We start from the raw sequence: 23,694 nt of genomic DNA on the forward strand, positions 1-23,694 counted from the left end.
ACTTTTCAAGTGCGAAATTGAGATGTATAAACTAAGCTAACAATGCTATTTTTGGAGCCATGTCCTTCTTCAAACAGCCGAGTGGGCGTGCTAATTAGCTTCAATTGGCACATGGGACACTTATGACGGAGCGCCGTGAATTCTGCCTAGCAACAAACCATTAATAACAATTGAACGACTTTAGCGAGCGCCTCTGCTAACAAGCGACTAAGGAACGTTGGGGCCACACCGAAAAGAAAAACAAAAACAAAAATCTCAAATGTTTTGTTGTTTTCAATTTTAATGATGACTTTTTCCAACAATAAAGCTGTACACTGATGAGAAAAAAAAGTCACGGGCGGCCCAAATGTGTAACATTATTTAATAATGTTATTTTTTATTTTACGTCTTCAAACAAATCACATGTAACTTTGATTGCAAATAAAATCGAAAATAAAAAAAATAAAAAAATAATAATTTCTCAAGTATTTAGCCCATTTAAGTCGCCAGTGCCCCTCCAAAAAAAAATGAAGTTTAAGATGTCAATTTTTATTGCCTTCAGTTGTGTCGTCTTCTACACACCGCTGTAAAAAATGTCCTGCAGTTTGTGACATGTTTCTCAACATCGTCAAGGACAATACCCACCCAAACTCACACCTGTTCGACCTGTTGCCCTCTGGCAGGCGCTACAGATGCATCAAATCAAGGACCAATAGACTGAGAAACAGTTTCTTTCCGAGAGCCATCTCCATACTGAACTCTCACACACACACGAGACCACCCTAACCTCGCAAAACAGCATTGTGATGTGTTTCTATATGCCCTATTCAGTACTGAATTCCATTGCACTGTCTTCTTTATTTATCTAATTTATATATTTGTCTGTATTATTGTTGTATTGCACTGGAGAGGGGAGCCCTCTAATCTCGTTGCACACTTGAGTACAATGACAATAAAGGGATTTCTATTTCTATTCTGTGATGAAAGTGACAAAAAAAGGACGGAGATTCTGCATTTGTTCTTATTTGTGTTCATAACAAGCAAGGTGAGGCAAAAGGACGTCGTTCCACGTCAGCATCCAACAACATGGGTGCTCACATTCCCACCATCTTAAAAGCAACCACACTTGGCGGGTGAGCTGAAAGCAACCTGAGGTCTAGCTAGAACATTCGTAACACGTCAGCGTCTCATGTCTGCAGTGGTTCTCAAACCGGCAGGGACGGGGGGGAAAATGATTAGGTTGAGTCATTTCGAAAAGGGCAACAATCAAAACAAACACTGAACCCATCAATCCTCCCACTTAGTTTGGTTCGGAGAGAAAAAAAAACAAAAAAAAACGCATGATGATAGTAAGAGTCAGATTTTTGGGGGAATAAAATGCATATTTTATATTTCCAAGAAGACAGTCCTATTTTTTTAAATAAATGTCATTTCCAGAATAGGAGGTGTACCATGAAGAGGGGAAAAAAAGTTGCAGTTTTGGAATTAAATTAAATAAAAATGTGACGGTCGTGGCTCATTAAATTTTGACTTTAATATCACAATATTAGTTTTCCTGCCCAAAATATGGAATAAATATGATAATATGACACAACTTTTTCCTTGTATATAGATAGGTAACATTCCTATGCGGATTGTGCAGTGTTCCAATAAAAGTCAACTTGAAACATGGGACATGACACCATTCAAGTAACCATACCGCTGGTATTTTTGATATATAAAATTTAATTTCATGCATGGACAAATCATTGTGAACAAAATCTTTTTTTGGATGCAATGATGATTCCACAATGTGTCAGACTGCCGCAGTATCGCGCCAACTTCTTCCGAGGAGGACATACTCAATATCAGGTTTTTTTTTTTTTACACCACCAGAACTCGATACAGAAAAATAAGGCTCGATACCAATACCCGCTATATTTGCCCTTCCCTGCTTATACCATTCGATAAGTATCTCGATACATGGGGTGTGGTTAGGTTCAAGGAAGGTACATTTTCAAGTGTAACGATTCCATTTGTTTCAATCAAATCCGAAAAATGTCTCGATCCCTGGACGCCGAAGGTTTGAGAACCCCTGCAAAACGCTCGTATCAAAAGGGGACAGCATAGCGGTGAAAAGATTAAAAAAGCTTTTTGGGCTATCCAAGCCTCATTTGCCGTCATTTGAGCCTGGATCGCACCTGCAGGAGGGTGGGCTTCTGCTCCATGATGCGCACCAGAAGCGTGTCAATGTAGTCCTCCAGGTCCCGGACCTGCGGCTTCAGCCTGCACAGCTCCACCTCCCGCTTGGCCAGCAGGGCCCGCTGCTGCTGAAACGCCGCCTTCTGGCACTCCAGCTCCGCCTCGCGCCGCACAAGCAGACCAATCAGCTCGCTGTGGGTTAGGTGGTAGTACGAGCCGGCGCCCTCCGTCAGGATCTGGGGTCACAAGGTGGAGAAAACTCATTTCCCCCCCCCTCAAAAGCTCAGCACACAACACCTCATGATGAGCTTGTAAAAAAAACTAAATAAAAATTTTGCTAATTTATAAAAAGCTCTTTTTTGTTTTGGAGTATGTTGACAGATTTTCCTAGATGAAGATAGATTCTTAGATCAATATCGCGTTCTATGATTTACTTTTTACATTTTACAAAACGCAGCCATTTCTCCCGGAAATCTGAGAAAATCAGCTTTCTGCGAAAAAAACGCACAGCATATTTGCAAAAAAGACTTTAAATTTGACCTTCTCGCCGGTCTGGCTGCTCCTGCCAGGGTGGATGCTGGACTTGATTTTCTCCAGGACCGAGCGACTTTCAGCCGGTGGGGCGCTGTTCAGGGGCCGCACCGGGTGGGGACTGCAAGGGAACGCCACAAGGTTAAGTGTTAAAACGAGATGGGATCGTATGTTGTAGTGTGCATGCCAGGCCAGGAGTTGGCGATGTCCTCCATTTTCATGACACAGGAACAATAATCGAATGATCAAAGAAAAGATTTTGTTCATGCATTTGATCCTTTTTTTTTGTTTGTTTTTGTTTTTTTTAGCATTTTGAAGATTTGTTTGTGAATTTTTTTGTAGAAATCTGTAAAGGTTTTGTACATTTTTTTACTTTCAAAAAAATGTTTGGTCAGAATGTAAAAATTGTGAACATTTTGTACGTTTGAGATAAATTGTGGAGATTTCAACCACATTTTTAGAATTTTCTTGAATATTGAGTGGAAACTTAAGTGGATTTTCGAAAAATGTTTTAGAAAATGTACATTTTAAATGATTGAACTTATTACAATGTATACTCATGCAAATCATAATTTAAGACTGATGTCTGAATTTTTGTAATGTTTTTTGTTGGAGTAAAAAAAAAAAAAGTAAAATTTTTCTGAAAATTACATGAAAGCGTTAACAGTGTTTTTCTTTTCCCCAAAAACATTTTATCTATGAATATGTCAATTTAACTCTCTTGAAAGTAACATTAGCGTAGATGTCCATTTTTCAAATCAATCATCTCAAATATCAAACTTGTTATTTTGAGCAACAGAAGTGCATAAACAAAGTTGTCACGATATTACCAACTTTGCATTTGTATTTTTTTTTTTTTTTTTGCTGCAGGTACAATACAGAGGTCCAGGGGGAATACTGACCGCTCCACCAGCTACTCCGTGAACAATTAAATTAGAGTGCATGTCAGCCTCAGACATCGTGGCAAGACATTTGTTTTGCCAGTACGTCAAACTGATTATCAATGCAGCATGAAAAAATATACTAGTGCAATCTAAGCATTAGACCACCAATTATGATTTTTTTTTAATTTTATCATTTCACCCCCCCCCCCCCCAAAAAAAATGTAATTAATTAATTAATTTAAAAAAAGACATTTTGTCTCACTTTTCAATTCAAAAAAGTAAACTTGACCATCTCATTTGGTGCACGGAATGACTGCCAAAACTCTTTGGAAAAATAAGGGACAATATATGTGTGACACTTTTTAGGCTTTATCTAATACTCAGTAGCAAATATGCTGTACGGATGTAAAACAAGACATCGCATGCACTGCGTCGACTCTTTCCAATGACGACCTACATTTCGAATTCTTCCACTTGTGTATTTTGCAGATTTTTTTTCGTTACATATTGTGCAATCAGGATGACACCAGACAGTTTTATCTTCCGCAATCTTAGAACGGTCATCAGGAGAAGGAGGTCAGGCAGGTCCACCTCCTCAAAGCGGTGAAAATGAAAAGTTAAATGAGACCCAAGTCGTTTTAATTGCATGCATTTATGCAAAACAAGTGGAAAGGTGTGAAGAAGTGTGTTATTGCCCCGGGTTGAAAAGGAAACGCTATCGGTGACACAACAACACCTTTTTGGGGGTAGGGGGGGCAGAAAAAAGTGTGAGAACAGGTCCTGTGAGGAGGGGGGATAGTGTGTTTGCATGTGTGTGCGCGTAAGGCACAATGGGAAGGAGTGGAGGTGGGGAGAGGGGTTGTGTTAGGAATCGGAGGGCAAAATAATAACTGCTAATTGGCCCGAGGCAGTGTTTCCCCTCCCATTACCACGGAGACAGGACACACACACACACAAGACACCCACAGAGGAAGTCCCGGCAGGATTAGTGTGTGTGTTAACTGAGAGATAAAAAAACGAGAGGGTCACACCACCACCACCACCACCACCACCAAGAGGATCCCCTTCGGAGTCGACGGCTCAAAGAAAGAAGCAGGTGGAAGCTGCTGAAAGGGCCAGAAAAGTCTGGAAAACTGGAAGGAAGGGGGAAAAATGCGGTACCCCCACCTGAACGAGCAACCTCACCTGAGCTCCTGACGGGTGGCGTGCTGCTGCAAGCATTCCTGTGCCTCCTGTATGGCGGGCGGCGGCGAGGCATCCGAAAGGGAGGAAAGGAAAGAGGGGAAGCAACTACTTTGACGGGTTAGTGGCGGGGCGGAGACTGTCGAAAGGGGGGGAGAGGCAGGGGGTGTGGATAATGCCTGAGGGGTGTAGGATTCGTTCCAAAAGGACAGCGGAGGGGTCTTGTCCAAGTCGAACCCAAACGTGTTCACAGACTGGGTGCGATGCAGTGTCGGGTGTTGTGGTGGCGAGTGCGTCACAATCACGTTATCAAGAAACTCATCGGGCTTCAAGTCTGTTGGAGTTTCAGGGGGAGCTTGAGAACGCTCGTGGTCACCTCCAGTTGAACCTGTATCTAGTCTGTCCTTCATCACTTGAGTCAACCAGTCGGTAATGTGTGTGTTAACGGTTGATCCACTACGGCTCAGTGACGCACCGGTGCCTTCCGGAAACTCTCCAACCTTCCCAAAGAAGGTGGAGTTTTCTGAGCCTCGCCTCTCATTGGGCTTGGATATGCCATAACGATTTTGAGATAAGAGGCATGAAGGAACGCTCCTTGTTCTCTGGAATATTTTAGGAAGTCGTGGTGGAGTGTTTTTCACAAACATGTCATCGAAAGCACTGAGCTGATCGCCACTGACAGGCTTCGTATTTGAGTCTGTTGACGTCGCGGGGAGAACTTGAGAACTCCCATTATCCCCTGCGATGAAACTTGACTCGCACGTTTCTGTGAAAGCTGGTTTAGGAGCATCTGGTCTGTCCTCTGTCACCAGAGACAACCAGTCAGCTTGTTTTTTTGAGTCATTGGGAGAATCGTCTGGAATCATTGACCCGCTGGCGGTATTCAGAATCTCTCCTAGCTCCCCACTGTCGGGCGGGATCTTAGAGACGTCAGGTGGTATGGAAATGCCGTAATGGTACTGCAAGTTGCCGTCAAGGCTTTGGAGAAAGCTCCAAGTGCTCTGGGATATTTTAGGGAGTTCTCGAGAAGATTTGTTCACAAACACGTCATCAAGAACGGTGGACTGATTGCCCTCAACGGCATGAGGATACAAGTCCGGAGGAGTCACTGGGAGGAATTGAGAGCTCCCATGATTACTTGTTATGAAGCCCAAATCACACAGATCTGTGAAATCTGGCTCACTAGTCTGTTGTCTGTTCTCTGTCACCAGAGGAAACGAGTCATCCTGGTTATTTGGTCCACTGGTAGAACCCCCAGGGCTCACTGAAGTACCGGTGGGTACCGGAATCTCTCCTAGCTCTCCATAGAAGCTGGATTTCTCTGACCCAATCCTCTCAGTGGGCTCGGGTACACCGTTATTTTTTGGGGGGTACTGCAAGTTGCTGTCGAGGCTTTGGAGAAAGGTGGTCTGGGATATTTCGGGTAGTTGTGGTGAAGGGTTTTTTGAAAACACATCACTAAGATCAGTGGACTGATCGTCGCCAGCAGGCTTCTGATACGAGTCCATATGAATCTCAGGGAGAACTTGAGAATTACCTTCATTCGCTGCTGCGAAACCTTGCTCAAAACAGTCTGGTATGTCTGCTATTACCAGTGACAACCCGTCATTTTGGTTGTTTGGACCTTCGGTAGAAACATTTCGTCCTACTGAAACACCAGCAAATTCCGAAATCTCTCCTGGATCCGCAAAGAAGTTAGATTTCTCTGAGTCGAGTGTCTCAGATGCCTCATATATGCTGTACTGGTTTTTGGGGGACTGCGAGTTGTCATTGAGGCTTTGGAAAAAACTCGCAGCACTCTGGGATATATTAGGGAGTTGTGGTGTAGGGTTTTTTACCAACTCTGGATCAACAGCTGTGAATTCATTGCCCTCATCAGGATTCAGAAACAAGTCTGCTGCAGGGAGAACTTGAGGACTCCCGTCATCCCTTGCTGTACAACTAGGTTCACCGTTATCTGGTCTGTTTTCCGGCATCAAGGCCAACCGGTCACATTGGTTGTTTGGTCCATCTGTACTCACTGAAGCAACGACAGCTTCCAGAGTCTGTCCTAGCTCCCCGCAGAAGGTTGAGTTTTCGGAGTGGAACATCTCAGTAGGCTTGGAAATCCCAGAACATTCTGAGGGCTGTAGAGAGCAGCAATTGTGGTCGAACTGTGAGTCGGCGGTCACATAGATGCTCTGATGAAAGCTGTGGGTACACTGGTCAAGATCTCCAAAATTCCTGGAGGGTACAGGAGACTCCCAGGCATCCTCCAACACTTCCGGGTCATCAAAAGACAAGTAATCGCCTGTGCCTGGGGAGGAGGTGTGGATGTGCAGGGGTGGTTGTCCACTGAATTCATCTTGATGTACCCCATCAGTGTTGTTGTCAATGTGCTGAGAGAAGTTGGACTCTAGCTGTGGGTTGGGGTTGTCTGGCATCTGTATGTCTGCAGCTTCTAAACATATCATTGTTGCGGTAGACTTGGTCAGTGGTGGTGTGAGGACTGATCCCTCTGAATCCCAGCATTCAGAATTTACCGTCTGAATCATAGTTTGTTGGGTTGCTTCAGTCAAAAGCTCTTCTGTAGGGCTAGAACCCTTCTGATTGATAGCAGTTTTTGACAAGATCTCCAAGGCTGGAACGACTCTCTCAAAATTCTGGGCCTCAGTTTCATCCAAAGAACACGCTGAGAACTTGTCCGATACCGAATATGAAGATAAACAGGAGGGGAAATCATCTTCAACTGAACTACCGATACCCGATGAACCAGCTGCATCTGGGAAACAGGGATGCATTTTAGTGGCGCTGTTAACTTGATGCCATACAGGGTGAGGGTGCGATTCTGAAGAGACAGTGGAAGTGCTAAAGAGTTCGTCGCATTCCTCATAGCTTGGATCCTCCGGGATTGGGTCCAGATAGTGCAGGTGGCTGCAGTTCTCCATGTAGTTGTTCAATGTGACACCTTTGTTATTCAGGGAATCATTCCTTTCAACACTGTCACGCTCCCTCTGATGGGTGATGGCTAAGCTGTCAGATGTTTGGTCTTTCGGCCCTTGCAGCCTGCAAGCGGCAAACTCATCAAACGAATTGTCCCACTCTGTCTCAGGTTGCGGTTCCTCAGCAGATGTAAAGGGGTTTGAAGACTTCTTGCTTAGAGTTATCGTCTTGCCCATAAAAGTTGTAGGTGAAACTCTGGCCAAGTTATTGACATGGTCTTCGGTAGTTTGAGTGTCCCAAGTCTGTGTGACCGGATGGCTCGCCTTTGGAAAGAGTTTCTCTATGGGCGGCCGGGAACTGGAAAGAAAGGGCAAAGGGGGCGGCGAGTCATCATGGAAAGAGTCGCGCAAGAGGAAAGGGTTGCTGGGTGACGTGGGTGGTGAGGGACAGAAGGGGTTAGAATAGTGCAGCGGGTCAAGAGTTGGTTCAGTGGTGGGGTCTACTTTAGGGAGGGCCAGCGGGCTGTGGAAGGAAGCGAACACAGTCCTCTGAATTAGTGCAGGTGGTTCACACTGAACTGTACTGAAGGCCTCGCAAAGGGTTTTGCCCATACACTCAATCGGATCTATCGTAAATACAGTGGAGAATCGTCAGAGCGTAATTTCTACATATTGTTTCAGTGTAATCAGAATTCTATCTCTTTGTGCTGCCGTGTCAATCTAACGTGCCCAGGGTCTTCAGAATCCACAGAGCTTGAAATTTAAAGTATATTAGCAATGGGATTGTTTCAGATCAGATTTCAAATTCATCCTCACAGCGCTGACGTCAGCAGTTTTCTCTCTTCTGGTTGGGCAAAATAAAACCTGTTGCAGTCCACTTAGATCAAAACACATCATGATACAATACAAAATCATAGGCATCCCTCATGAGTGGAATGTATTTTATGTTTCTGTTATGTTATATAAATACTGATTGTTAAGTATTCCAGATGATGCACATGGAACAAGGTGTTGTTATTTGATAGTACTGGGGTGTTCTAAAATTGGGACATGATAGTGGTGGAATTTGGATTTGGATTAAGCCAGATAAATGCCTTTGGCTTAGGTAAAAAAATGCATGGCCCACAACTGGTATAGTCTGAGAAACTCACCTAGGTTTACTGTGCGACTCTTTGGACCCAAACCATCCTTTGTGTTTGCCCTCAGTGCCAGAGTCTTGTTCGACCTCCTCGCCCTTATCTTCTCTGCCCAGCACAGGACAGTTTTTCTCCATGGCCGCTGCGATGGCAGCACTCTCCTCCTCGCCGGCCTTATCAAAAGACCACCGTCGTCCATCGCCCACGGTGCCGTGCAAGAGGTCGGCGGAGGACGGCGGGTGAAGGTTCTGCAACGAGATGGAGAGAGGCAAAGCCTTCTGCAGGTGGCCCAGGCCAAAAGAACTTTCCGGGTCTGTCGAGGCCTGATCCGGGGGCTGCAGTTTGTGCATTCCGTTGACGCCGGCGGGGATCTGAGGCACGGCGATGGTGATTTCATTGATCTCATCACTAAAGTCACAGTGCAGGGGGGACAACTTGGGTGATGTGTCTGCTATGTGCTCTAAAGAGATGACAAGAGACAAACAAGGTCATGAGGAAACACTAGACGCAGTTAGTGGAATACAAAACTTTTTTTTTTTTTACAAATTTTGACTGCATCATTAGCGCCAAGTTAGATAAAGCAAAACTCCACTATTCCTGGGCGTATGTTAGCTCTGCGTTATTGAATGTATATTTTCTGTGTTTATGTCACCTGGGCTGTCGGCGGTCAGGTTGCTGCTGTTGCTGGGCGAGTTGGAGAGGTCGGAAACCACCACGCTAATGCCGGCCGTCGGACTAAGACTGCCCCCGCGCGACGACGATTCGCTGCTCTCGGAGCCCAACGACGTACTGGAACGCGTATCCGATGACTTCCTCAGCTTGCCTCGCAGGAAGAAGGTCCTCATCTTACTGCGCCTCACCTCGCCACCCTCGTCGTCCTCGTAGTCCTCCTCGCCGCCCCCGTCGCTGGGCAGACGTTGGCGCATCAGGCACAGCGGGCCGGTTCCCCCGGGTAAGGTTGCACCAGGTGCCAAGGTGGAGTCGTCCTCACTGGATCGCCTCTTGCCCCTCATGCGCTCCTTCAGCTTACTGAAAGTGGAAGCGCCCCCTTTGTCCTTCATGACCAGGTCGTACATGCTAGCCGTCAGGTTGTTGCGTGTGAACTGGACACTGACTTGAATGTCGCCTCGCTCTTTCTCCTTCTTGCCGGTCTTGGAGTTGAGTCTGTACCACCTGGACACACGCACATACACGCACACACACACACACAAATGGCATTACAGCGACATCAACATTTGAAAATTCGGGTTTTTGCTGATTTTAAGGGGTAATCTACACTTTACGATTGGCTGAAAAAACTTTTTGGGGCTCAGGCAAAAGCAATAAAAAGTATGACTTTGGCGCCATCTTATGGAACAGCTAACATCTGCTCCACGCTCCTTGTGAGTGTTTTCATTTTGTATTGGTGTATTTGAGTGTTGAGCCTGTTCAAGAAACAGCTGAAAGTGTAGCTATGAATGAGGCACTCTTTTTTTTTTTTTTTAAACGACACTTCACTTTAATAGCAGCGGTTCATTTGAAGTTCATGCATGAGGAGAATTTTGGCTCCTAACTCAAAGCAAAAAAAACAACAACGAAGCGACGTCTCGTAAGGTGAAAAACTTGCAAGTCATGCACTGTAAATCACAATTGCCTTTAGCTTCTCTGCTACCGTTCTCAAGGAGCCTAACTTTAAAGTGGGTCACTGGCTGAAAGGAATGAGTGTATTGTTGGTTTGAATGGAGTTAACCCAGCCGAGAAGAGCCCAAGTGTATGTGTGTCGAGCAAGACATCCCATAATAGCAAACCACACGCCTTGTAAGAAATAACAATGAAGCGAAGCAACCATAACTCACAGGATGAAAAGTGTTATCTGGAACACATACACAAATTTGGTGGACTTGCACTCCGTAGTTATTCACAAAGTCGGCCACCTTGTGTAAGAGAAATAAACAGAATGCATCAAAATTATCCACATGGTAAAAAAAAAAAAAAAGTCAAACACAAGTGCGTAATGCAAACGTGTCAAACGTGACTTTTTGCAGGTTATTCATGATAACCACCACAAAACAAATAAACGACTAGAAAAAAGACAGTTTGTAAAAATTGATGCAGAGGAGAAACGTACACGCCAGGAATGAATCCACAAGCCAAGATGTTCAGAGTTTCAACTGGTTCACATATGCGCGCTTGTTCCTTTCCTCGTGCCAGCTGCCACCTTGCACAATAGAAATAAACGCAGTGCGAACAATGCCGTATGATTAGTGTGTGCTTGAGTTTGGTGCGCAAGAACAAGAAATATCGCAGTAGAAGGACCAGAGTGAGATGGCGACTCACAGGAAACACAAAGAAAGGACTGAGTGAAAGTCCCTTCGTCTGTGAGGACAAAAAAAAAAAAAAGAAAAACAAGAAACGAAACCAAGAGCTGGTACTTTTTTTTTTGGTTTAGTTTTCTTTTCTGTTTTTTTTTTTTTCCTCACCTCAACCACAGAAGAAAACAAAGCTCCAAACATGTCCGCAACTCTCTGCCACCATTTACATCTCGATAAAAAGAGCGGTCAGATATTTGTAGTATTACATCAACGAGGAAAAATATGAAAACAAAACTGTGAAAAAAAATATATAAAACATAACAACACGTCAACATAAAAACAACAACACCAAAAAGTAGAAAATAAACGTAAATAAATACATACCGCAGTAAAAGATGACTTTTTTTGTGAAAACCACATCAGAAGATTGCCATCTCCAAAAGAAATCAGCAACAAGCAGACAAGTTACGTTATGCTATAAATTTTGTATTGTGGTTGTATTTGACTTGCTTACTAAAATATTTTCATAATAGACAGAGCTAAAAAGCAAAGAAACAAACAAAAATATAAACACAACAGTCAACTTCTTGATCTAAGATGAGTTCCCTTCTCCTGCTAACATTGAAAAATGCTTTCAAAATGGCCACGAAGATCAAATAAAAGTAGAAAAAAGAGTGAGTGAAATACACTTTGTTGACTTGCTTACAGATTTGGTGATAAAAACGGCGGCAAAAACTGAAAAATGGTTAGCTGTTAGCAAGTTCAGATAGCAAGCTAACACAAGCTAGCAGCTAATATCTAGAACACAGCACACACACACACACACACTTTAGCGTGGATTAAATTGAAATGATCTAGCAAACAATTAGCATATGACATTAAATTTAAAGGGGAAGTCAAGCACAAAACAAGAAAATATTATATGCCGGCCCACAAATCAAAGCATGAAATTCTGATCAATGTGTTTGTGGAATATGAGATAAGCAGTAAAATCCAACCCCGTTTTTGTCCATCGTTCCGACTTCACACAATGAATCAAGCATACCTTGCTAATTATCTCCATGTTTGCAAGTTAACACGCTACAATTCCAAACCCGAGAGAGGCGCAGACGAACAGAAGCTTAACCATTAGCTGGAGCTTCCACGCCAGAGAAAAAGCTAATGTTTTGCACGCTAGCAAATGCCAAACCACGTCGCTTACCAGAGTTGACTAACAGGTTAGCACACTTTGATCGACAGCGCTTGCTATCGCGCGTTTAGTACACACCTACCTACATCCGACTAGTCCGTTTGCATGTGGTATTTGGCTTTAAAGAAGTTAGTGTGCTAACGTTTCGCTTTTAACACAACATACCTCCCACCATATTCTTGCGTGTCTTGATGAAATAAGCGATGTCATAACATTTTCTATTCCGCATTTATCTGTTCACAAGACAAGTTACATTAGTAGCACCTTGAAAGGACTAACGTCAAAGAAAATACTGAAAAAGTACGTAATAAGTACCAGTCGGGGGGAGTTATGCTGTCCTAACGATGACCTCCATTTCAGCACCTTGCACTCACTGACACACACATACACACACACACACACACCCACACACACGCAGTTAAGCACGCCAGAGAAAACAATTATCTGCTCTGAGGTGGAGTCTCGCACGCAAATTGGAATGCAGACACTTTTCGTAGCCGAGCAACAACAACCGACACCTTGTAGCGCAAACTGGAAGACTACAATTTGAACTTTAACACGAACTTAACACATACCCAACTCTGTGTTAACCTTACGGAACAATTTAAAATCGAACCCTAAACAACAATCCCATAACGCCAACCCTAACCTGACCCCCTAAATCAACCCTAAACAGAACCCCCCAGCCCAGTCCATCGAAATTTCTCGCACTAACTCCAACCTTGGGCCTCACCCTACCTGAGACTAGACCCACAATCACCACTAATCCTAATTCCTTAATCCAATGCTTCTCAATTATTTTCTGTTACGCCCCCCCCCCCCTCAGCAAGAAGAAAGCAACTCGCACCTCCACCCCACCACCCACTCACCACCGCAACCATAAAAAATAGCATTTTCTTTGCAAAACAAAGAGAGCTGCGCGCAATGGGCAAGGAGAGCGCCACTGCCAACTACTGGAGTGAATGTGCAATTACACTTTATTGTAGTACGGCAGGGGAAAAAAAACATGTTCCCCAGGATCACACGGGCCCCTCTCAGCATCATCGTTTGTCAGTTTTTAGATTGATTTCAAACATTCAATAAGGTTAAAAAAAAAACTCTCACGAGCAACAGATTTGCGTCATTATTTAAGTCGTTTTTATTTTCCTATATTTAACTGCGGTAGTAATTTGAGTCGTTTCAATAATATTAGATTTAATCTTTGAGAATAAAACCTTGTTTTTTGATCAACCTGCTACAGGTCGTCTTGGTGACTGCGTTTTAATGTCAGTCAGGGAGCTAATCACAACCGAACCCAACCCTAACCTTTACCGTACACTAATTTTTTTTTTTTTTTTGGTACACCCAAGTGAATAAAAATAAAATAGTAAATCAGCGAGCCTCAACGGAGGCATGAAAAGCAGCAGTAGTGTTATATTTTTTTCTTTATATGTGAGAGTTGTTCAAGCTAGAACAGTACTGTGCGAGGCGTGGACTCAAGTTTCCCCTCCAACAATAGAAGCACGGTAACTCCCCTCAGCCAAGGTGGAGTTCACATTCCTAACACAGCGGCCAACTCGGCCGCCTACTTCCTTGTCCTTCCAACAAGCATTCAGAATGACATTACATTTATTTCCAATAGCTGTGTGCTAACTGTACAACGAGCTAACACTTTCACCTTCATGCAAAAGATGTTGCAGGAAACTCATGCATCAGAGCTAACATTAGCATCGAGCATTTTTTTTAAAGGAAAGAAAAAAAATCCCAAAAAATGCCCCAACAATGATGAAGTTACAATGTAGGTCGACTGTTGTCTGCTAACGTTGAATGCTAACAAAATGGCCGGCAAGCTCAAGGCCAAAATTAGTTTGAAATGTTATCTTACAAATGACAACATCAGCTGGTTCAGATGATAGCAAACAAAAACAGGAGTTAGCTGAAGTTTACTGAATTCTCATTTTGTGGCTAAACCTTAAAAACATTCATTTTCAAGGGTAATAGATCTTGGCTGTCCCTCTGTCGATAGCATGTGATGTTTCATTTAAGTACGCATCATTAGCATTGTCAAAAATGGCGTTGTTAGCATTATTTTACTATTAGCATCAACATCCGCCTACAGCAGAATGATGACCCTTTTCATGACTTCTTGTGACGACGGGCAACAGTTTGAACCGCTCACTTCATGATTTAACACACGGTGGGAACGCCAACAACCGCTAGCATTCACTCGAGGCGAGAAGCTAATGTTTACCACGCATCTGATGTCCCATTTTACTGATGAGGGAAAAACTAGTCAAATGGTACGGAGGCCCTCTGGTGCCAGAGTATGAGAAAAAAATATTTTTTACTAATCTATACCCACAGTTTATTAATCTGTTACCACAGTTTACGGTCATATATATGACGGAACCCTCGCGATTTGCTAAACTGTGGGTACGGATTAGTAATCTGAGGGAGCAGATTATCAAAAAATATTTTTTCCTCATACCCTGGCACCAGAGGGGCTCCGTCAAATGGTGAATTAAAAATACTTTCAAATATATTTGATGAAGAAAATGGCGACATAGGATTAGCCATTACCAGGTTTTGATTGTAGTTAACACAATCAGACATTTTGAGCATTATTCAGTTAAATTTTGGTTGCTAGCGCATAATTGAGTTTTTTTCAGGCCTTTCCATCGTTAGCATGTGACGTTTATCTTAAATTAGCACGTTTCTTCTTGGCTTTTTATAAAACGACATTAAAAAGCAAATTACTCTGCTGCTAGATTTGATTTAGCATGAGCATTCCTTAGCACACTGATTGCAGAAATGCTTGCAGAAAAGCACCATTGAGCGTAGCGTCTAAAAAAAAAGAAAAAAAGTGCAGCACATAGAAAAGGTGCAGTTTACTGCACCACTTTGCCCACGTACTAACGCACAAGATAGCTTGCCATGCCGGAGGCGTCTTCTGTGAGCCTTTTGTTGACTTTTTTTTTTTTTTGGGAACAGCAAATCTGCTTCCCCATCTCTCAAAAACAGGAAGTCACAAGCCCCTCCATGTCCCACGATAGATACTTCTAGAAGCTGATAAACTGATAAAGTTCACTAGTGGAATGACCAGAAGTCAGAGTCTCCGCCACACAACATCGTAGAGCCACCATATATCAGAATCAAATCCATACAACATTGTGGAGTCCGAGTTCAAACATTTATGCACACAACATGGTGGAATATCATAAGTCAGAGTCTATACTCTATAGAACATTATGGAGCACATAAAACATTGTAGACGACCACATTTATTTCTTTTTGTGGAGCGACTGCTGCTCAGAGTCTACTGAAATGCTTAAATCGCGGTTGAACAACAGAATACTCCCCATAAAAATGGAAACATAGATGCACACAACATTGTGGAGCAACCACGCGTCAGATTCTGCTGGGAACATGGAGTCAAACAACATTGTGGAGGTGTGAATTCCAACTTCATTGGAACCAAAATGCAATTCTTGCAATAAACAAATTTGCTTACTCACCTTTCGGTGACCTCTAACAAAATGACGCCACCACCCACCAGATTTACCGACCCTAGCAAAATTCGCAGAGCAGGTCTGTCGCGACGGGACGCACAGAAAACCCTCAAGGACCCATGACCTAAACTGAACAGGAAGTCTGACATTTCAGTTTTCGGAAAATTACGGCTTATATAATTAAATTTGAAAACGTGTCAAAAGGCAAAGAGGAAGAAAAATTCATAATTGATCTAAACCAAAAGGGAGCCTCACAAGGCCCCAAAACACATCACAACAAGATGCCCAAAAAGTCTCAAAAACCCACGTCCAAAATTGAAAAGGAAGTCATCCATTTTGTTTTCTAAACTAACTAGGAAGTGGCCAGTAAAATGACCCCTGGGGAGTCCCATTTTGATTTCCTAGGACGTGGTCAGGCTTTAGATTGTCTCGCATAAGCAGCAAAGATTTCACATTTGAATCAAAGTAAAATATAACTTAACGTATGTCACTTTTCTGATGTTTTAACAAAATTAATGCCAAAACAATAACCCGCCCCGACCCTAGCGACTAGTTTCACTGATCAACGTCTAACTAGGCATCAAAAAGACGCGCCTAAAATTGAACAGAAGTTTGTTATTTTGTTTGTGGGACATAAATGAACTGAGCAGGCAGTGGAGCAGCAAATGGGCCCCTGCGCTGTGGAATGTTGCTGTTAAGGTTCCAAAATGTTTTAAACTATGAGAGCAACAATAAATTCCAATTTGACTGAAAACAAAATGTAACATCTAAAGTAAGTGTACCCGTTTAGTTGCTTTTTGGGGAGACAAACCAGATCAGAGACGATCAGAATATTGGAAAACAAATTACCCCTCACTAGTTTCACCGAATGAAGTAAAATTCAGGTCCGTCATGACAGGATGTATAAAAAAAAAAAAAGTCTCATAAATCCATCAAGCAAATTAATCAGAAAGTTGGCCATTTTCTTTCTTGAACATTCTGGCCAACAAGCTCGCAGGCCACAAAATGGCCCCTGGACCTAACTTTGAACACCCCCTGCTATTCGGCGACTTCGGTCAACTTCCTTATTTCAATAAGATGTTCAAGCGATCTTTTCGGAATGATATTTCATGGCTGAGCGCCATGATGGGACATGTAAACAAATACAACGGACTGGACATGGGAGGGACCTCTGCAAAGGCCTCAAGCTTTTTTCTTTTTACTCGGTGTGTGCTAAACACTGTGCTAAAAAAAAAGCTTGTAGTCAAGAGGGACCACCAAACTATTAGATAATCCCTGGAATTGGGACAGGGGACTCAGCCATAATCAAGCTGGGGAAACAGTAAACACAACAGCATACACATCAACAAAAACAAACGAGTATGAGTTCTAGAAAATTCTAGACGGTACAAGAATTAGAATTGTGTGTGCGTGTGCGTGTGAGGATGGGTGGAGGTGGTGAGGGTGTGTCGATGCAGCAGCAATATGTTGACATCCCGAAACGTGGATGAGGAGACCCGTGATGCGTTCACAGAAAGTGGGAGAAAACATCATCACACATACGTACTGATTTTTCACGCCGCGGCTCTCATGGAAGAGCTTCCGCAGCTGGATGAGCGCCTGGCCCAGAAACACGTCGAGCCCGATAACCGCGCGGTGCATGACTGTGAGGACCAGTTCGGGGCCGCTGTCCATCTCCAGGACGCCGGGCTGCAGCTCGAAGCAGCACTCCTCGCGCCACTCGGGCTCGGTGGTCTTCTCCGCCACGCACGTCGAGTACTTCTCCTTGGCCAGCTGGATGACCACGTACACGTCGCTGGTGCCGTGCTTGCCCTTGCCCCGCAGAGCCCTGCCCCGGAGCACCGTCACCTGGACGTGTGTGGGCACCCATGACTGCTCCATGTCCGCCCCTCCCCTCCTCTCCTCGTCCCGGCGTGTGTGGAGCCTGGTGGAGGTGGCTGGCGTGTCCCCCACCTCCACCACCACCGACTCCGACTCCTCCTCCCCTTCTTTCACATCCGCCGTGTACGATGCTGCTCGCGTGGTCCGGCGGTTCTTCTTCTTCCGCGGTTTATGCTGCTTCTCTGCCGCCGGGCCGGCTGAGGAGTGGGCCTCTCTGCGGGCAGCGACGTCACGCCTTCCCCATCCGCCTTCATCATCATCATCATCATCATCCTCCTCCCCAATTCGATGCTCCACTTCCGGGTCCTGCAGCAGCACGTGCACCCTAATCTGGACACTTCATTGGGTACAATGCTAAACAGCTGCAGCAACAACATAAATAATGATAATAAATAAAAACGCATAAATAATCATATTTAATTTATGGGAACCTTTTTGGTTAAAAAATAAACATTTTTGTCTGTCTGTCTCTGTGACTTGACAATACAATATTGTTTTTGATTACGCCATATGGAACGCTTTGTTACGGCTGCAGCAGTTGTGAAATGCTCCGTATAAATAAAGTTGTAATGTAAGATAAAACTTTATTTATATAGTGCATTTCACAACCGCTGGAGCTGTAACAAAGCACTCCATATATGGTGTAATATAAATTAGCATTAAATTAGAACACAAATTAAAACACATAAACACATATACAACAGATACCAGAAAAACAGCAGAATGGCGACAGTCTCATGTTGAGTCAAAAGCTAAAAAATAACAAAAATGTCTTCAAATAAGTTTTAAAAGAAGAGGCTTGCAAACATTCAATGGACGCTCATTCCGGTGAGAGAAGGACCGACAACAGAAATAATAATAATATTAATATTCCCTTTATTAGTCCCACAATGGGGAAATTCGAGATTCGAACCCAGGCCTCCTGGGGAGACTGGGTCCTGAACGCGGCGCCTTAGACCACTCGGCCATCCTGGCGATCCGCAACATTTGGTCCACAGACCTGAGGCAGCGGGCTGGTGCGTTTTTTGTTCCCTCTAATGAAATTTTATATTTCAAATATCTTGGGGGCAGTGTGGCTCAGCGGTAGAGTTTCCCCACCTAGTGGTTGTGGGTTCGATCCCCAGCCATTATGACCATGTTCAATTAGCCTTCTGCAAGATACCAAATCCACATTTTCACCTGTGTCATCAGTACGTAGTCGCAAGATCAGTGTGAAGCACTTTGAGTGCCTTAATAGGTGGAAAAGCGTTATAGAAGTTATTCATGTTTAAAAAAAAAAATAATGCCAGTAATGATTTGGTAATGGGCTAAACAAGTAGGAAAGTGATGAGGGTAACAACCAGTGGTGGGCGGTCAAGGCCTTTAAGGCCTTCTCTACTAGCCTAACAGAATCAAGAAATCATGATTATATTCTTCACAATGATGTCATATTATATCCTCGTGTTCAATTTTTAGGTTAGAGTTTTTATCCTATCAGAATTCAGCTAGCTCCCGTTGCCAGGCAGATTTCATAATACCAGTAGCATTGTGGGAGTCATAAACGTTATCTTATTTTATCTTGTGTTTGTTGCGGTTTTTTTGGGCAATCTTGAAAATTCTGTGATTTTGACAAAGCATCTGTTGATTATTAAACTGATAAAAGATCAAAGTTATTTTAGACCGTGTTTGGTGAAGTCGGGCTGTGCAATTAATCACAATTCAATTACGATTATTATGCTCAACAATTACAAAATTGGTTCTTTGATTGTTCACTTAAGACATGACAAGAAATGTTGAAGGATGTTGCATTAGCTAACATCCTGGCTCATTTCTGGAACTCGTCAGCGGTTTACCAGTTGCGGCTTTTGTCTGAAAGTATTTTACTGCGTCAAAGCGAGAAAATCTTTTGATTTGGACTGGCACTGACATCAGCAGGTGAAGTGTTGAAGACCATATTGTTGACATTTTCCAACCTGTTTGTCCCGTCGCTTCGCTCTGTCGACGCCCACATGTTAGCTCAAGTGTGTCGACAGGAAACGGCATGGTTGGGGGGGGGCAGTGTAGGTGAGAGTGGCGGGGATACACGGTGGGTATTTTGACAGAACCACTTGAGATGTTCCATTTAGGTGACGACAGTCAACTCAACAATTGAAATTCTTCATGTTGAGTATGAATAGAAATAAAAACAATTGATTAGTTTCAGCCCCCCCCCCAAAAAAAAACAAAACAATGTGGTTTTTATGAGGAAAAAATGACACGCAATAATATTGTATTTTATAAAATGTTTTTTTTTTTACTTCAATTTAATGATCATTGTGCCGCTCCGCTGGTGTGAGAAACTTGGCCACTAGGGGGCAGTGTAACACAATAAAGAGTATTAACTATTTTGCGGCCACAAAATAGCATTCTGTTATGTTTATGTATATTGTGGCAGTAATGATAAAAATAATAATTAATTAAATAAAAGTGTCACTTCCAGAACTCGTCATCAATCTGTCCGCAGCGGTCACAAAATGAAAAAATAAACACGTAACAGTGAACTGGCGGGGAGTTAATTGAAGTTAAATGAGATTTGGAAGTAAATGAAATAAAATGAGTTTTGGTGCGAGACGAGAAACCGCAGCAGTGGTGGCAGTTTACGAGAATTAAAAAAAAAAAAAAAAACATCTGACCTTTCCCGGTCTGAAATGAAATCACACAGCAACCTTGTGAGAATAATTGCGGCAATTCTGACTGATGAAATTTGGTTTCAAGTGAAGGGAAATGTGGTGAACTCGTGGATAGCACGTGTGCCTTGCAGTTCTTGTGTTCTGGGTTCAAATCTCAGCTCAGGCCTTCCTGCGCACTCGGATTCCTGTGACGTCATTTATGATGTGCGGCTGAGCTGCAGGCAAAAAACGACGAGCGCGCTCATTTGAAAACGCTGATTAGCAGCATTTTAGCAGCATTGTTTACGTAGGAATGGACGTGAAAAACGGTCAAATGAGCGAGCATGGAAGTAAACAAACTGTCCACGACCAGAAATATTACTTTAAACACTCTAACTAACAGGGATGATATTTACCCATCCCTACGATGGATGATTTAACAGGACTGCCCTGCGTGCGATAGACATTAACACTTACCTAATAGAAAAAGTGAGTGTTTACATGAAAGATAAAGTGAAGACTCATAAATCATTATTAGTCTCTGTAGTCAGAGACTTTTAATGATTTATAAGCCTTCACTGAATCTGCATCGTTACACGCTATCGCCTGGACGCAACTGAAACATACAGTTGACGTTAGCGGTTAGCATTAGCGCATGTATGAATATAAAAAGAACCCCTCCTCCAAATAATGTCTAACTCACTCATTTCAGCCACAACAAAGTCTCGCACATTTCATCTTCCAGTAAATTTCATGATAGTAGACGTTATGTTAAATCCAGTTCAATCCTGTTCCTCGAGGGCCGGTTCTTGAAACTCTCAATCTAGCAGGTAGGTCATTTTATGGCCCTGAGAAATTTCCCTGGATCTCAATTCGGGATAAGAGTTCCTTCGCAACCATCCGTTCTCCAAAAGTTGCAAGTTCTGTCTTAAATTCTCGGAGTGGAAATGAGCCATTAGACACGTCAGTCGGTGTTGACCCGTTGACTTGTCAGGAGAGACTTGAGTGGACTAAAGAGGCCCCGAGACTGGCTAAAGTGTCTCCTTTGACAAACTAATCTGCCTCATTAGCAACTTCATCCCGTCCAATCAGCCGGACGATGCACAGATTCCGACAGCGACGGGCAAGCGCTCAGAGGCCTGGCTTGGCTTCTATTCCGGGAGGCCGGCTGTCAATCATCCCCTCATCGCGACGCCGATCTGCATGGCGCAGCTGTTACGTAACCGCTGGTAATCCCCATGTACACGTACACGCACACACACACACACACAGCGATGAAGACAATGAGAGAGAGCAGCTGCTACACGCACACGCGCGCGCACAGCGCCAAGAGAAACAGACATAGGAGTGCAGAGTGCAAATGGCCTACTTAGAGTTTAAAGTGGCTAATTTGAAAGCTAATCAGGGCTCACTTTCTCACCCCTGACGCTCGTAATGAAACGCTCCTGTCCTCAGTACGTCCTGAGACAGCTGCAAAGGGTGGCCCACCAAAAAATAAATAAATAAATAAATAAACAAAACACACACATTGTTTAGTAAGAGAGAGAGAAAATCTAGAAGAAATGCAAAGAAGAGTTTTTCTCAAGCTTTTTACAGAAAAAAAAATCACGTCATCATGACCAACATTGAATACAAAAGCGTACTTTGTCAAAGTGTTAAAAAAAGAAGTGTTATTCTTGTAGATTATATAAAATATCATTGTAAATCACTGTATTATTTTGTGCCGGTTACACATTAACTCTGCGCTAAGACAATAAAATAAATAAAATTCAAGCCAAATAATGATTGGATAAAAATGAATTGCACATCAAAGTTCACAAATATTGTATCAAAATGTTGGAAATCACACAAAATAAATGCACCTAAAAATTAAATACACATAAACTGTATATAACAATTGTACTGTATTGGATTAAAATATGCATTTAAGTCACTGTAACATTGTGATTGATTTAATTCATTGATTAAAACTTTTTTTAAAAAATCCTCACCTGAAATTCTTTTGAAAGTTCAACTCTTGAAGCCATTTTCATTTAGCAAATTGAAATTTGACAGGTAATTCTATCATGAGTACGTGCACAAAAAAAAGTCTCATGAAGTCATTTTTGAAAAGACGCAGAAAGTCTGCGAGTTTCGTCTGAAGCGGCCATTTTGTCTCATTTCCACCCCGAAGAAGTTAAAACAAAATTCAAAATGAAACCCACGATACCTCAAAAGTTGGCCGTATCGATTGGCAAACCGTTTCCTCGTCTAGATTTTAGGGCAATATTTCAACCTGAAATTTTATAAATCTTTCATTCGTAGACACACAAAAATGTTTTGGGAAGCCATAGTTGTTAAGACACAGGAAATTTGCTAGTTTGTTTTGAAGATGCCATTTTGTCTTCGTCGCGTCGTCTAGAATTTTTAAAATACCGGTACTCCGAAAAACATTTTAACTGAACATGAAATTTTGTAGATATGTCGATCCTGAATAGACCCACAAAAAAGTGTCTCAGGCTTCCTGAGAAACTGGAAGTCTGCTATTTTTTTTTAAGAAGTCAGTACTGAGAACCAGTTTGAAATTTGGTAGACTTGTCAATCATGAGTAACTGACCCACAAAAAAAAAGTCTCAACATCTCATGCCTGACAAAATACAGGAAGTCTGCCATTTTGGTTGAAGTAGCCATTGCAAGGTGATATATATATTTTTTTTTTGCCATTTCCAGATGTCCTTCAAAAGAGTGGTTGTCCTGGAGATTTTGTCCGATTGCTATCAAATTTGAACCTCATATGCTCCACAATTCTACTTTCTAACTCAGGTTTGTCATTGCGGTTGTCGTCATGGCGACATTTCCTGCTTCATTTTAAGATGTCAAGACGCTGATCCTTCTTTGGTGTCATGAAAACATAAATGTATAATATAGCGTCTTCGATGGCTTAGATGGAGCAAGCAGCTGCCTCACTGGTCTTACTGGTCTTATTGGTCTTGCTGGGCGCCACGTGTAAATATTTAGGCTGCGGCGACAAGATCAAGTATCTCGTGGGGTTCATAAAGCACATAAAGAACAGGTGTTTTTTGTTGTTGTTGGGTTTTTTTGTCAATTGAGCCTTTTATATCTATTGAATTTGCACGGGAAATGACAATAAAAAAAAAACATTAACAGTGCATATCAAAAGCGACATTATTGTCGCATGTGATAAAATGGCTCCCACCAGCCAATTAAATGGCAATAATTGGGCCGGTGATCAGGAGGAAAGGCTGGAGGACTTTTATTCCCGCGTGTGCGCCTGTGTGTGTGCGTGTGCGCGCATGTGTGTGCGTGTATGCGCGTGTGTGTACGTGTGCGCGTTATCGAAGTAGAGGAGATTAACTCAGCGCCACAAGCCACAGAGGAGCGGCAGCATAGCAATAATCACCTGC

The 23,694-nt window shown here is 42.9% G+C and overlaps 1 protein-coding gene across 14 annotated transcripts; it reads right to left on the reverse strand.

The window, feature by feature from the left end:
- Positions 1 to 961: 961 nt before the first annotated feature.
- rab11fip5a (RAB11 family interacting protein 5a (class I)) lies at positions 962 to 17,938 on the reverse strand. 14 transcript variants are annotated; one of them, XM_088310065.1, is made up of 10 exons: positions 12,610 to 12,659; positions 12,460 to 12,527; positions 11,490 to 11,539; positions 10,922 to 11,011; positions 10,650 to 10,727; positions 9,467 to 9,987; positions 8,830 to 9,274; positions 4,761 to 8,201; positions 2,701 to 2,812; positions 962 to 2,396 (listed from the first exon to the last, which is right to left on the reverse strand). In XM_088310065.1, the coding sequence occupies exons 6-10, from the start codon at positions 9,888 to 9,890 to the stop codon at positions 2,139 to 2,141; spliced, it is 4,680 nt and encodes a 1,559-aa protein (XP_088166191.1). In that variant the 5' UTR covers positions 9,891 to 9,987; positions 10,650 to 10,727; positions 10,922 to 11,011; positions 11,490 to 11,539; positions 12,460 to 12,527; positions 12,610 to 12,659; the 3' UTR covers positions 962 to 2,138. The 14 variants fall into 14 exon arrangements, with proteins under 14 accessions (XP_088166191.1, XP_088166246.1, XP_088166236.1 ...); XM_088310120.1 differs by lacking the exons at positions 12,460 to 12,527; positions 12,610 to 12,659 and adding an exon at positions 12,151 to 12,379 and having other exon boundaries at positions 9,467 to 9,843; positions 9,930 to 9,987; positions 10,680 to 10,727; XM_088310110.1 differs by lacking the exons at positions 12,460 to 12,527; positions 12,610 to 12,659 and adding an exon at positions 12,151 to 12,379 and having other exon boundaries at positions 9,467 to 9,843; positions 9,930 to 9,987.
- Between the last annotated feature and the right edge of the window lie 5,756 nt (positions 17,939 to 23,694).

Source organism: Idiotropiscis lumnitzeri, chromosome 1, assembly GCF_059441095.1.
Source record: "Idiotropiscis lumnitzeri isolate Australia: NSW breed Sydney's pygmy pipehorse chromosome 1, RoL_Ilum_1.0, whole genome shotgun sequence".
In the NCBI taxonomy this organism is placed as follows: Eukaryota; Metazoa; Chordata; class Actinopteri; order Syngnathiformes; family Syngnathidae; genus Idiotropiscis; species Idiotropiscis lumnitzeri.